The sequence below is a fragment of the Phaseolus vulgaris genome, chromosome 4, assembly GCF_000499845.2.
Source record: "Phaseolus vulgaris cultivar G19833 chromosome 4, P. vulgaris v2.0, whole genome shotgun sequence".
Classification (NCBI taxonomy): Eukaryota; Viridiplantae; Streptophyta; class Magnoliopsida; order Fabales; family Fabaceae; genus Phaseolus; species Phaseolus vulgaris.
In genome coordinates this window covers 41,974,459-41,989,772 of record NC_023756.2, presented here as the reverse complement: position 1 = coordinate 41,989,772, position 15,314 = coordinate 41,974,459, and the positions used below count along the sequence as shown (strand labels likewise).

The 15,314-nt window shown below is 33.9% G+C and overlaps 1 protein-coding gene across 1 annotated transcript; it reads left to right on the top strand.

Moving 5' to 3' along the window:
* Positions 1 to 3,340, top strand: LOC137837715 (cytochrome P450 704C1-like). Its single transcript, XM_068646816.1, has 6 exons — positions 1 to 574; positions 1,012 to 1,227; positions 1,323 to 1,613; positions 1,816 to 2,136; positions 2,437 to 2,640; positions 2,772 to 3,340. Exons 1-6 carry the CDS (start codon positions 275 to 277, stop codon positions 2,964 to 2,966), a joined length of 1,527 nt encoding a protein of 508 aa, XP_068502917.1. The 5' UTR covers positions 1 to 274; the 3' UTR covers positions 2,967 to 3,340.
* Positions 3,341 to 15,314: the final 11,974 nt, after the last annotated feature.

Genomic DNA, 15,314 nt, shown 5'->3' with positions numbered 1-15,314 from the left:
AGAAACAAATTTAGTAATTTAACCTTTATTATATGTGAGGATGCAACAACACCGACATTTTCTACCTTCATGGTCATTATCCTATACTATATATAACCATTTTCTTTTCACATGCAAATTGATCATATAATAATCCTTCATGGCCATTATCCTATACTACAAATAACCACTTTCTTTCCACATGCAAATTGATCATATAATAATCTTTTTGTCAACTATCTCTCTCTTCATCTTCTCTGACCAAACTTAGTAGCCTAATTAACATCTTCACATTATGAGATTCTTGGAACTTCATTGTGATCCAATGTCTGCAATTGCAGCCTTTGCAGCTATAGCTCTAACAGTGTTCATCATATTCAGAAGTTTCATACACAAGAAAGGAAGGTACCATGTGGTTGGGGGAACTATGTTAGACCTGTTGTTCAACTTCCGAAGTATGCACGATTACATGACTAGTCTTGCCAGAAAACACAAGACTTACCGGTTGCTTGGGTTTCACAGGAGTGAGGTTTACACAGTGGACCCTGTCAATGTTGAATATATCCTCAAAACAAACTTTGCAAACTATGCGAAGGTACTAATTAATTCTCAAAGATTTTTCTGGTAGAAACACTCTTTTATTATCTGAATATGCATGATTTCAAAATCTACTACAAATAAATTCATATTCTAGAGCCTAGTTTTTGCTAGTAAGGTTCAGTTAAGTACAGGAGTATGAAAATTTCATGAATGAACTTCAAACATAATTTTACAATATGATCGATAATCTTTCTGCCTTCAAATTTCATTTTAACCCTGTAGCAAACATATATATACCTTTTGATCTCTTTGGAAACTCAAGAATCAAGATAAAACAACATCATGAGTTTCTTACATGTTTTCTGTGAAGATTTTGCTTATTTTAATCATGGTACCATAATTTGAAATTTAAGTTTGAGTTCAATGATCGGAAATAGGTGACCATGATGACATAGTGGAGCCTCAAATTCTTATTCTCGTGTGGTGTTACAGGGCTGGTACCACTATGAGAAATTGACAGATCTTTTAGGCGATGGAATATTCACAGTGGATGGCGAGAAGTGGCTACATCAGAGAAAGGTTTCGAGCTATGAAATTGGCACCAAAGCAGTGAGAGATTTTAGCCTTCAAGTGTTCAAATCCAATGCAGTAAGACTTGCAGGAGTTGTTTCAAAAACAGCTATGTCAAATAATCCAGTTGACTTCCAAGTAAGATTTTGTTACATGCTTGATACAAAGAGGTTAAGTCCATTATAAAGAAAATAAAGAATCTATAATATTAATCTCATGGTGTTTATTGACAGGATCTGTTTATGAAATCAACCTTAGACTCAGTCTTTAAGATTATCCTCGGTGTAAACTTGGACACCATATACGGAACATACGAAGAAGGCACTGAATTCTCCAATGCCTTTGATGAAGCAAGTGCTATAACGTTGTATCGGTATGTTGATGTTTTCTGGAAGATCAAACGTTTTCTCAACATTGGATCAGAGGCAGTACTTGGAAACCTTATTAAAGTGGTGGATAATTTTGTTTACAAACTAATCAGAATTAAGATAGAGCAAGTACAAAAGTCACAATATGATTTTCCTGTGAGTAAAATTTTTACCCACACTTCTTGTTATATCAGAGTAAATAGTACAAGCATTCACAATGTAAAGGCTTTATATGCTGGCATACAATCATAAATTGTTATATATTGTAAGTTTGTTGAATTTTACCATAAATTTTTACACCGATTGGACATAGATATTAAACTTTTGCTATCCATTTGATACGCAAATCTGTTGACAGGAGAAAAAAGCAGATATGGTGTCAAGGTTTCTAGCATTGAATGAGACAGATCCCAAGTACCTAAGAGACATTATTCTCAGCTTCGTGATTGCAGGAAGAGATACAACAGCTGCTACCCTTTCCTGGTTCTTTTACATGCTATGCAAGCATCCTCATATCCAAGAAAAAGTTATGCATGAAGTTGGAGAAGTAACAAAGTTGAAGAACACTTGTAATATTGATGAACTTGCAGATAGCCTAACCGATGAGGCCCTGGAAAAAATGCACTATTTGCATGCAGCTTTAAGTGAAACCCTCAGACTTTACCCTGCGGTTCCATTGGTAATGAACTTGTGCACTGTATGCATTACAAATCCAATGTTAAAAAACTAAAAGAAAGGTTAATTATGTTGAAATTTCACTCCTCTAAAGAGCATCAACACTTTAGAAGTGAAAGTGTTTCGTAATTTGTTATAATGTATTTTATCACAATCTCAAAAGTTGATTTTCTAACAAATTATCCTCCAAATGGAACACTATTATTGTACTTTATGTTCTGAACTGTACAATTTAGAGAAGAAGACAAATCTTTTCGGCCTCAGGAGTCCATTCTATCTAAAGATTTTGTATGTGATGATACAGGATGGCAAACTTTGCTTATCAGATGAAACTTTGCCTGATGGATTTAGCATTAGGAAAGGTGATTCTATAGCATATCAGTCATATGGCATGGGTAGGATGGAATTCATCTGGGGTGAAGATGCAGAGGAATTTCGACCAGAGAGATGGCTTGATGAAAGAGGAACTTTCCAACCAAAGAGTTCTTTCAAGTTCACAGCCTTTCAGGTTAGCAAATGCAAAATATAAAAAAAGTGACAATATGTGAAGAATGTGATGGACTAAGAATTTGAGTAAAAACGCACTGCTTTTATGAGTAATTGAAAAACTTTGAAATTCAACTTGTTATCACAATGCAGGCCGGTCCAAGAATTTGTCTGGGGAAAGATTTTGCATATAGGCAAATGAAAACTTTTGCTGCTGTTCTTTGTCATAGCTACAAATTCAAGCTGGCTGTCCAAAATGAATCAGTGAATTATAAGACTATGCTCACTCTCCACATTGATGGTGGCCTTCATCTGCATGCTTATCAAAGATTTGAGCCTATGGGTTAGAAGTTGTGGCTTCTAAAAGACCAATGCATAATATGTTGTATGTTAGTATTATGTTTCTCCTCCTTTAAAATTTGTGAATAAAAATGCAGTGTGTTTAGTGTTTGGTTGAAACCAACAGTAGTTGGTCAGTACTCATTAGCTAGCAACATTATTACTGCAGTGTGAATAAAGAAGTGTAGTGGATGAATAAGACTTGTAATGTAACTAGTCTTTCTCCACGGGATCCTTTATTTTCAGGGTAGATTATAATAGTTGTTTAATTTATAACATAGATTTAATAGCATTTTTTTCTCTGTAACTATATCATATGTTATTGTAAGATACATAATGTTACAATAAAATATTTATTATAATACTCGTGACATCAGAGAAAAGCATTGCTTGACGAATAGGTTGGTACTAGTTTTGTTTAAGGATGTATTTGATAGCATTTTTGAAAAGTACTTATTTATCAGGTGGTCACTAATTTATTGACTTATATTGACTTAATTAAGAAAAAAAGAAGAGAGGTGTTTTTCTTTATGAGCTACCAGGTCATTATGCACCTTAAAGAACACATCCTTTTATATCAGGATTTTCATGGGGAGATAGAAAGGGAGAAACTGTGAGTGTCTCTGGTGAGAAAAGAAAAGAAGCTATCAAGAGATATAGTGAAAAAGAAAACAAGAGTAACCAATGTGTCATGTGCATATATATATATATATGAGAAGCTAGTTTGGAGAAGAGGTTTTATATCAATTATCATATGTATATGGTTCTCTCTGTTGTCTCATTAGATATCTTTTGGAGTTTTTTTGTGTTGTTATCCACCTTGTTAGTGCGGATAATATTTTTTTGTTAATTCTTGGAGGTTCCAAGAGAACTTGAACTTGTGGTATCCATTAATTATTAGTGAACTTTTTCCTAGACTAAATTATGTGGGTTTTTCCTTCATATTGGGTCTCTCTCAGGTGCATTCATTGTTTTTTCTATTATTTATATAGGAAAGGATTGATATTAATTTTGCTTCCTCTTGTTATTTTTTATTTATCGTCCCAAAAATTGGTATTAGCTCCTATTAGGAGCTTTGTCTTGTGCTATGAAGATGGGAGATGGTGATAGTGTTGAAACCATGATTAAATTGGATGCTACCGATTATTCAATGTGAAAATTCTTAATGGAAGACTATTTATTTTGCAAATACTTGTTTGATTCTATTGAAGAATAAGATGTTAAACTAGCATATAGATATAAGGGAAATGGATAGATCAATTTGTTTATCATCATATACCTAATGAGTTTGTGGCTTACCGTTTATGGAAGAGATTAAGCAAGTTTTTTTAGTCTAGAAACTCCTTGAACAAGGCATTCCTGATTAGGAAGCTACCAAACTTGAAATACAAAGATGATTCCTCAATTGTTGAACACTTGACTAGTTTTCATAATATGGTGAATCAGATGATTGTAAGGCTTTGTGTCTCAAGTAAGAGGCACACAACTTACTAAGTAAAGGGGTCAATGAGTAAATAAATTAATAATGAATGATAAAATAGTATTTGACTGGTAAGGAGCGGGAGTTCCCTAGTCATGATTGTTATTTGATGGACTTAGAAGAATAATAAGATTTATATCTATTATCAACTATTAACATTGAAAAATGTTCTCTCCCTCACAAGTACGAATGTTTTTTTCTGCCCTAAATCCATCAAGTAAGAGATATTGTAGAATAGTGAGTTAAAGATAGTGAAACATTGAATTATCATTCATCTAATTGGATCCCTAGAGCATTGAAAAACCATCTCTCATAGAAAGAATGGGCTAAAGTCATTCATCTCATTTTTAGAGCACTAAAGGGTAATATCTTATAAAGAAAGGTATGCATACTATTCCTTTAATATATGTTGTTAGAATCACGTAATTTTAAGATCTTGTTTTAGTTTTGTATGTTATGTAGTTATAAAAAAAATTAAGGTTTTACGTTATGCTTTTACATTGACCATTATGGAGATTGTGTTAGATGAGTTACTTGCATTGTTGTTTTTTAGATCATCAACAAACAATTTGTGATATGCATTGAGTTTAGGAGTAACTTTAACACTAGTACCGGCCATAAGTGCAAAAAATAAAATAAAATAAAATAAAAATTGAAAGTAAAAAAAATCTCATTAAATATCAAGAGTCGAAGCAATGATACCAATCGATGAGAAAGTAGAACGGACCATTCTGATATTCAGTTTGAGGAAGAATATTGATGTGACACTCAAAAAAAATGAGAAGGTGAGTGATACGTTATATGGTTTGATTGCCACAAGTTACCTTAATAAAATCAAATTTGGTTCTTATAACTCAAAACTCCATAAAGTTCTCACCAAGAGAAAACTCAATTTTGTTTCAAAATCCATATCTCTTCTTGATTGCATTTCAAGTACATCCTTTTATAGGCCAAATTATGTAAGGCTCTCTAAATTTCACATTAATCCTCACTAAGTAATCTTTAATGCTCGGTGGTAATTAACCCCTACCATGTTGTCTCTAATTTTCATTAAAGGCATCATAATTTCTCACCATGAGAATATGACTTATTCACCTTCTTGTAGGTTTTTAACTTCTCATGTGACCATTCAATCACTCAATTAAAAACATAATAAAAATTTATTATGTGGCACCTCATGATTATTTATCTTATTAATTGATCAATTACCATAATTATCCTATTATATTATTGGTAATTACTTGATGGACGTAATTACTATTACCATAAATAATTAGGGTTTCCCTTTGGGTGTATTATAAATAGAGATTACCAGACAACTAAAGAGACACCCTCATATTCTAACATCACACGGCCGAAACTCATTCCCTAAAGGGATTTTCGAGCCTCTCATCTCTCTGTCTCTCTACTCACATAATTCCATTCTAAGCGATACACCCTAAAGGGGAACCCGATCAAGATCATGTCTTCGTCCCTCAACCATACGATCACGGGTCTACCAGGTATTATTTAATCATCATTATTCTCATTTCATTATATGATTGAGGAATCCTAATCCAACATGTGGTATCAGAGCGTTTATGTTGCTTAATCGATTCTTCTTTCGTTTTCCCTAAATTTGGAAAAAACGAAGATTTTGATTCAACCTATTGATTTTCGATGTTTTTATTTTGGTATATTATTGAACCACTTATTTTCGAAAATCCACTTTGATATTATAAAATAAATTTTAATTTTTTCGAGATCCATAATTATTTTAAGATTTTGAAAATTAAAATTTAATATGAATGTTATGTGTTCTTCATAATTTTCGTGAGTATTCCCTTATTTGGAATGAAATTAATTTTGATTCTATGTTCATCATCATTATTTTTTGTTCGTATGAATTTTCGAAAATTAGGAATAAAGAATTTTCAGAAATTAATTATTCCCTTAATTAGGAAATTTTGAAAATAATATTTTTCCTTAATTCAAATTTTCGAAATACAATTGATTCCCTTAATTAGAAATGGATTTGATTTGATTGTGTTTTCCTAAAAAAAAAAAAAATTGATATCTTAGTCTCCAAGTTTTTCCTTATTTAGGATAGTATATTCTTGCCTTATTAATTTTCGGGTATTATTATTATTATTACTATTTTCGAAAATAGCAGTCGTGTCAAACTTGGAAACATATCAATCTAATTAAAATTTTGAAGACCAAATCTAAAATCAAATCCTTAATATTCCGCTACTCACCTTATCGGGTTTACGAGTAACATATTTACGCGTTTCCTTTTATTTATCGAATTAAATATGGTAAATCTCATGATACCGTAATTATGTTTAAAAAAAATACTTATTTTGTTAAACTCTTAAAAAAAATATTAGGTTTGACAAAATTAAAATTAAAATTTTTGCTTAAACTTAATAATAGGAGTCTCCCTTCTGTCCAACGATGATGGGTTATGTCTTGTTATTTGAGTCTAATTAAGCACCTTCACTTACTTGTGAGTACACTTAATTATTAAATATTCACATGACATTTGCCTAAAAACACAATTACTTCTATTCTGTCCAACGATGTTTGTTGCACTTGTGTTTTGAAAACTTAATATGTGCATAAGCTTAAATGTTCACTTCTGTCCAAAGATGATGTGTCACATTCTTATTGCACATACCTTACTTATAATTGTTCATTATGCTTAAATAATTGGTAATTAACCAAAGTGAAAGCTGATTATTTAAGTAGAACCCAATCTAGTCTATTATTTTGATGTTATAATAGATTTTATCACAACTTCATTATTATAATGGTTCTTACTTATGTCTGCTTTAGATCTAAGTTTCCCTATGTCACTCTAACTTTTTCCTTAGCCTAGGTATCTTAATTTGTCGTCTAACCAACCCCTAATATGAAAATTGAGACCTTGACTGGTGAAAATTAGTGAAGGTTTCCTAGTCCACTTCATTATGACTTCTCTTCCTTCTGCGTTTGAAGCCTTCAAAGTCTACTATAATACTCAGAAGGACAAATGGTCCATGAGTGAGTTGATTGCTATGACTGTTCAAGAAGAAGAGCGCCTGAAGCTGGAGAAACCAGATGTTGCTTACCTCGTGGCTATTGAATCGAAGAAGCGGAAGGGCAAATTCCATTGAAAAGGAATCTAATAAGGTCCCTAAAACTGATGCAAGTGCACCCTCCAGCTCTAACAAATCCACTACCAAGTCCTACTGCAAGTTCTGCTGCAAGGTAGGACATAAGCAGTCTAAGTGCTCAAGCTTTAAGGAGTGACTAGCTAAGAAAGGTAATCATCTAAATATGATAATTGAGTCATTTAATTTAAATGTTCCAACTAATACTTGGTGGTTTGACTTGGTTCTATGGTTCGTGTGACCAATTCAATCCAAGGATTCCTTACAATCCGGAAGCTGGAAAGAAACCAAAGAACACTTAAGATGGGGAATGGACAAGAACTATTTGTCGAAGCTGTTGGAACCTTAGAATTACTTATGAAAACTGGAAAATGTATTAAACTTTATGATACCTTATATATTCCCGAAATTACTCGGAATCTTGTATCAGGACCAAAGTTAGACATTGATGGTTTTTATGTCAATTGTTAGACCAAAGTTAGACCAAAGTCATGGCAAACTTACTATTTCTTTAAATTCTCAATTGTTTGGTACTGGTTTTCTAGATAACGGTCTCTATAAGTTAGAACTAGATGATAGCTTCTCCAAATCTTTGTTATCATATAATATTAATGAGAACTTAACAAAGACCAGGAGAAAAAGAGACTTAGAAACTTCATCCATGTTGTGGCATCAACGTTTAGGCCACATTTCACGAGATCGCTTATCTCGACTTGTGAAGGATGAAGTCTTACCATATCTCGATTTCACTGATTTTGGAACATGTGTCAAATGCCTCAAAGGCAAAATGACATCCACAACTAAGAAAGGTGCCACTAGGAGTTCAAAATTATTAGAACTTATTCATACTGACATTAGTGGCCCTTACAGCATCGTTGGAATAACAGGACATAATTCATTTATCACTTTTATAGATGATTATTCTTGTTACATGTACTTGTATCTCATTAAGGAAAAATCTGAATCACTTACAACGTTTAAAGATTATAAAACTGAAGTTGAAAAACAACTTGATCTTCAAATAAAAGTTGTGCGATCAGATAGAGGAGGTGAATACTATGGTAGACATACTGATTTGGGACAAGCCCCTAGTCTATTTTATGAGTTTTGTAAAAGCCAAGGGATTGTGAACCAATACACCATGCCCGGTACTCCTCAACAAAACGGTGTTGCTGAAAGGAGAAACAAGACCCTAATGAACATGGTGCGTAGTATGTTAGCCAACTCCAATTTGCCCTTATTCCTCTGGACCGAGGCATTAAAAGCAACAGTTCATATACTCAATAGAGTTCCTTCCAAATCTGTCCCTAAAACTCCTAATGAACTTTGGACTGGAAGGAAACCGAGTCTTAGATATATGAAAGTATGAGGCTGCCTTGCTGAAGCTAAAGTTTATAACCCTTTCTTAAAGAAGCTTGACATGAAAACAGTAACTTGTCACTTCATCGGGTATCCCGATCACTCAAAGGGTTATAGATTTTATTGTCCTTCCTACGTCACCCGCATTGTAGAAACCAAGCATGCTCATTTCCTGAGGATTTCAAGATCAGTGGGAGCAGTGACAATCCTTACCTAGATTTACTAGAAGTACAAGAGGCGGGGGGGAGATCTACATCAACTACTAATTTGCCTCTGATCACTCCTCTTGTACCCACTCCGCGCGTCACTGCACCACCTACTCCACGCTCAGAACCTGATGCTACTCTGAATCCATCCGAGAATGAAGGCACCCTGAACGACAAACATCAGTACAATGCAGAACCCGCTAATCAGCTCAGGAGGTCATCTAGAACTAAAACTGGTACTAATTTTGATGATTATGTAACCTACCTGACTGAAGCAGAAATGGATGCCGGAAGGTATACCGATCCTACCTCTTACAATGAAGCCATTACTAGTGATCAGTCTTCTGAATGGAATAATGCCATGCTCGATGAGCTTGACTCCATGAAGAAAAACAATGTTTGGGATCTAGTAGAATTACCCGACGGAGTAAAACCCGTAGGATCTAAATGGGTGTTCAAAACCAAGCTAGATCAGAATGGAAACATTGAACGCTTCAAAACAAGATTGGTTGCAAAAGGGTTCACTCAGAAAGAGGGAATTGATTATCAAGAGACCTTTTCACCTGTCTCTCGAAAAGATTCCTCAAGGATCGTAATGGCCCTCGTAGCTCACTTTGATCTAGAGCTACATCAGATGGACGTCAAGACCGCTTTCCTTAACGGCGACTTGTATGAAGACGTGTACATGCAACAACCAGAAGGTTTTAAACCTAAAGGTCAAGAACACCTAGTCTGCAAGTTGAAGAAATCCATTTACGGGCTGAAGCAAGCCTCACGGCAGTGGTACATAAAGTTTGATGAAGTCATGAAGAAACAAGGTTTCCTTAAGAATCAAGTGGATCAATGCACCTACCTCAAGATGAGTGGGAGCAACTTTACTATACTTGTCCTTTACGTAGATGACATTCTATTGACAAGTAATAGTATAGACATGTTGCATGAGTCAAAGCGCATACTTTCGCATAATTTTGACATGAAGGATCTCGGAGAGGCCGCTTATGTTATTGGCATCGAAATATACCGAGATAGAGTTAAGGGGATTTTGGGATTATCCCAAAGGGCCTACCTTGACCGTGTCCTCACTCGTTATAACATGCAGCATTGCTCTCCTTCTGTGGCTCCAGTAATTAAGGGAGATGTTTTCGGTTCTTTTCAATGTCCAAAAACAGAGGCTGAAAAAGAGCAAATGGCGATGATACCTTATGCATCTGTAGTTGGAAGCATTATGTATACTCAAGTCTGTACTCGTCCGGATATCGCGTACATTGCTGGAATGCTAGGCCGGTATCAATCTAATCCTGGTCTAGATCATTGGAAAGCAGCTAAGAAAGTACTTCGATATCTACAAGGCACAAAAGACTATAAGTTGACCTATAGGAGAAGTGACAGTTTAGAAGTGGTGGGTTATTCTGACTCTGATTTTTCAAAATGCAAAGATGACAAGAAATCCACTTCTGGGTATATCTTTATGTTAGCAGGCGGGCCTATCTCATGGAAGAGTCATAAGCAGCAATTAACAACAACCTCAACAATGATGGCAGAATATGTTGCAGTGTACAATGCAACTTGTCATGGAATGTTGTTGCGAAATCTTATCGCTGGACTCAAAGTCATTAACTCCATTTCCAGGCCATTGAAGCTTTATTGTGATAACTCAGCTGCCGTTAGTTTTTTGAACAATAACAGTTCGAGTGGCGTTGGATTATATCTTGATACAAAGTACTTGTTCGTACGTGAGCGAGTTGAGGAAAATAAGCTTTGTGTTGAGTATATTAGTACTAAAAATATGCTTGCGAATCCGATGACTAAAGGTCTCCCACCTAAAGTATTCGAAGAACATGTTTCGAAGATGGGATTATCTAAAGACCTTATTTAGCATATTTGTACTTACTTATGTTTAATAAAATTTCCTCATTTACCTTGATTTGTGTGTCCATAAATATGTTTATGCATGTCTAAATATACATAGACACTAATTGTACAAATCAAAGTCTAAAGGGCTTACTTATCAATTGATCCTAAAATTTACTTAAGTTTTAAATTTGTATTGTAGTATGATTAATGGGGGTCTTGAGTTGAATATTGATTCAAAGACTGTATTTCTCTGCTACAATTACAGTTTAGGACTAAAATGAGTATTAAAATCTGGCCAGACTTATCTAATGCTCATAATAAATAATCCTTTGGCCAAGTGGGAGAATGTAAAAATATTATGTGGCACCTCACGATTATTTATCTTATTAATTGATCAATTACCATAATTATCCTATTATATTATTGGTAATTACTTGATGGACGTAATTACTATTACCATAAATAATTAGGGTTTCCCCTTGGGTGTATTATAAATAGAGATTACCAGACAACTAAAGAGACACCCTCATATTCTAACATCACACGGCCGAAACTCATTCCCTAAAGGGATTTTCGAGCCTCTCATCTCTCTGTCTCTCTACTCACATAATTCCATTCTAAGCGATACACCCTAAAGGGGAACCCGATCAAGATCATGTCTTCCTCATGGGTCTACCAGGTATTATTTAATCATCATTATTCTCGTTTCATTATATGATTGAGGAATCCTAATCCAACATCAATCACTCAATTAAAAACATAATAAAAATTACAAAAGAAAACCTAAATTATACTGACCCCAAAAGATCGTATAAGATAATAAGTTAAGACAACACTTTCTATAACCCAGTATCATGCTATTAGTAGAAGGACAGAGCTCCAACCTTAAGAAAAAGTGAATAGGGCCAATAACCTTGATCCCAAAACTCGTATTAAAATGATTCTTGACAACGTTCAATTCTTCTACATTGTTTGTGTTGAATCAAAGTGTGATCAAAGGCTTTAAAGAATCCAAATCCTAGTGTTTGACGGAAGGCTAAAGTTATTGTTGTGTTTAGAGTAGGATCTGGGTAGTTTATTTGTGTAATCCACTCTTTGTTGACTCTAAAGCTAAAGTGTTTTCAAATCTTTTAAATTTAAAGTGTTTTTCAAACTAAGTGAAAACAACCTATTGTTTTGTCGAAACAACCGATTGTTTTACTCTTAGTTTTTTTTGAAAAGGTTGAAAACTGTTTTGGTTGGTTGACTTGTTGTCAAACCAAAACAATCGATTGTTTCGTGCTTTCAATCGATTGTTTGTTTGAAAATCCTAACAGAATCTGTTTTGTTAGTTGAGTGTGCTTTAAATGATTTTCAAACTGAATACGCTCCTGTTTTAAATATTTTGACCAATATTTGAAAGCTATAAATAGTTTATTTATGTTTTATAACAAACAAGGAAAAAGAAAAACAGATTTGAGTTTTTCAGAGATTGCTTTCAAGATTTGAACTTTCACTATTCAGCTTTGGTTTTCTCAAGAGAGAGTGGAATAGGATTACATTTGTATTGATTTCATTTCATTCTGTAGCAAGTGTAATTCGTTCTGAATACTTTGTAAATTTTGGTGTTGTAAACCAAGGAGTGTTGTGTGCTCTTGAGGTTGTCAAGATCAACATTCTTGGTGTGTGTGTGTTGAGCCAAAGGAAGTGTGTTTCTTGAGGGGTTCAAGGTCACTTCTTTGGTGGTTTTGTGTGTAATATGTATTTGATTGCGTAGTGGATTGCCCAGTGGATTCTGGGGACTGGATGTAGCTCTTGGTTTAAGAGGAACCAATATAAATTGTTTGTGTATCTCTTTCTTCCCTTAAACTCATTTAAATTTAGTTGTTGTTGATTTACTGGTATAAACAACCGATTGTTTCGAAGAAACAACCGATTGTTTTTCTGGTGCTTTGTTGTTGTGTGCTTTGTTACTTGGCTAACTGAATTCCTAATCTGGTTTCCTGCAAAGAATTTCATTCTAGCTGAAAAAGTTTTTGAAAACCCCCTTTAAACAATCCACCCCCCCTTCTCGTTTAAGGCCATATATTCTAACAGTTTGTACTAAGTATAATATAATTGACATACACAAGAATGGCAAGCAAAGAGACACCCTTGATCTTTGCAAATAAAGAGTAATCAGAGGTACTTTGAACAAAGCCCCAGGATACAAGAGTAGAAGGAAGTTTCAAATTTCATTCTCTACTAGCTTGCTTTAAACCATAAAGATATTTTTGCAATTTGCAAACTTGTTGTGGATAACTAAGATGTAAGCCTAGTGGTGGAATCATATATACCTTTTCTTTCAAGTCATCGTGAAGAAAAGCAATGTTGACATCAAGTTACTCTAAGAACCAACCTTTTGTTATTGCAACTGATAGAATAAATCAAACAATATTATACCAGAGAGAATGTTTCAAAATAATATAAACCCTTTATTTATGTGTACCCCTTAGCAATCAATCATTTCTTAAATTTTTAATTGTACCATCAAACTTATGTTTAATTTTGTAAACTCATCTACATCCAGTTAGGTGTTTTCCTGAGGATAATTCACCGAGGACCAAGTTTGATTTTTCTCAAGAGCAAGTAACTCCTTACTTATGACTTCTCTCCAACAATCATATTTAGAAGCCTCATCAAAAGAGGTGGTCTCATTTTTAGAGAAATTTTTAGCACAAGAAACAATGTTGTAAGACTAAAAAGAATTAACAGAAGACAAATAATTTTGATTAAAACATTTAATAACTAAAGACAAATGAGTAGGAGCTTGAGAGAGAAAACTTGTGTGAAAATCCTTAAGTACTCGAATCTTTTTCTTGTATGACTAGAAATACATAAAGGAACACTTGATGATGAACTCATTCATATTTCCATTGGAAATAAAAATAATAGATTCATGGTTTGAATTTGTTTGGACGTAATTGTGTCCAATATTTTTCTCAGATGAATGTTGGTGTGTGATTATTATTCTTATTGTAGAAAGGCAAAACATCGACAACTATTTTCAATTTAAAACGGAGGCTATATAACCGCATTTGATAAACATGTAGTCTTAAATCGAAGAGATAAGAAGGTGGCTATTTAGCCGCATTCGTAAATTCGATTTATAAATGCGGCTATTTACCATAGTCGCATTTATAAATCGCATTTATAAATCGCATTTATGAATGACGTTTAGGGGTTCTTTTCTTTTTTGTTGTTGTTTGGGTTTCTAATCAAAGTTCTCAACTTCGAACAGGTCATTATTTTAGCATTTCTTTTAATCTCTTAGTGCATCCATATCATACATCTTCACATTCTTAGTATTTCATGTCAATCTGAATCTGACATTTTCAAATAATGGATTGATATTGGAAGGCCTGATAACCAAGAACATAAATAAAAGTCAAGAAAACGAAAAATAAAAATTTCCCAATGAAACACAAATATACGTACGACGGAGCAAGGCGGCAACAACAACGAGGAAGACATGGTAGAAAGCAAACAAAAACCTTCCCAATGAAATCGTGACCTTAGCAATGACATAAGACAAATCAATAGAGAAACGAAAAACATATAAAAATCAATGGTGAAGAAGAAGAGAGGAAGACAATGCTTACCAATGCCACGAAGACAATGCAAAGAAGAGAGAAAGAAAAGAGGAAGCACAAAAGAGAAACGAAGCGCAAGAAAAAGGAGAGTATGAAAACTTATAGTGGCGCGCTTCTGAGTTAGGGTAAAAAGGGTTTTAAGAAGGTGGTCATTTGTAATAGTTGCATTCTTAAATCAAAGCGCTTGATTTAAGAATGCGGCATTACAAATAGTCGCCTTCTTAAATCAAGTTAATTTAAAAAATATCACCGCATTTTGAAAGACCGCGTCAGACCGTAAAAAAGCATTAAATAATGGGTAGTTCTTTTAAACTTTTGTACTAGTGTAGGTGCAAAAGCAAAAGACTGAGGAATAGGACCAACCACCGAGAATCTTAAGAAAAGAATTCATAAAGGTGTTGTCCACATATTCAAGAAAAACATTTTATGTCTCTTGATCAACATGGCTAAAAGGGAACATATTTTCATAAAATAATACATTTCTTGAAAGAATAATGTTAATACTCTTTAAGATGAAAAGAGTATAACCTTTTGGTACCTTCCCTATATCCTAAAAAAACACCTTTTCGAACTTTGGAACTAAGCTTGTCGTGTGAGGCACAAAGGGTACTAGAAAAGGCTAGACACCCAAATATTTTTAAATGGCTAAGATTTGGTAAATGATAATGTAAAATCTCAAATGTGTTTTATTTTTTAATAAAGAAGTTGGTGTC

Bases quoted from the DNA above. Each gene is read 5' to 3' on its own strand.
- LOC137837715 (XM_068646816.1), top strand. From the start codon at position 275: ATGAGATTCTTGGAACTTCATTGTGATCCAATGTCTGCAATTGCAGCC. The intron at 2,137-2,436 runs GTAATGAACTTG...GTGATGATACAG, and splicing joins TTTACCCTGCGGTTCCATTG to GATGGCAAACTTTGCTTATC. The intron at 2,641-2,771 runs GTTAGCAAATGC...ATCACAATGCAG, and splicing joins TCAAGTTCACAGCCTTTCAG to GCCGGTCCAAGAATTTGTCT.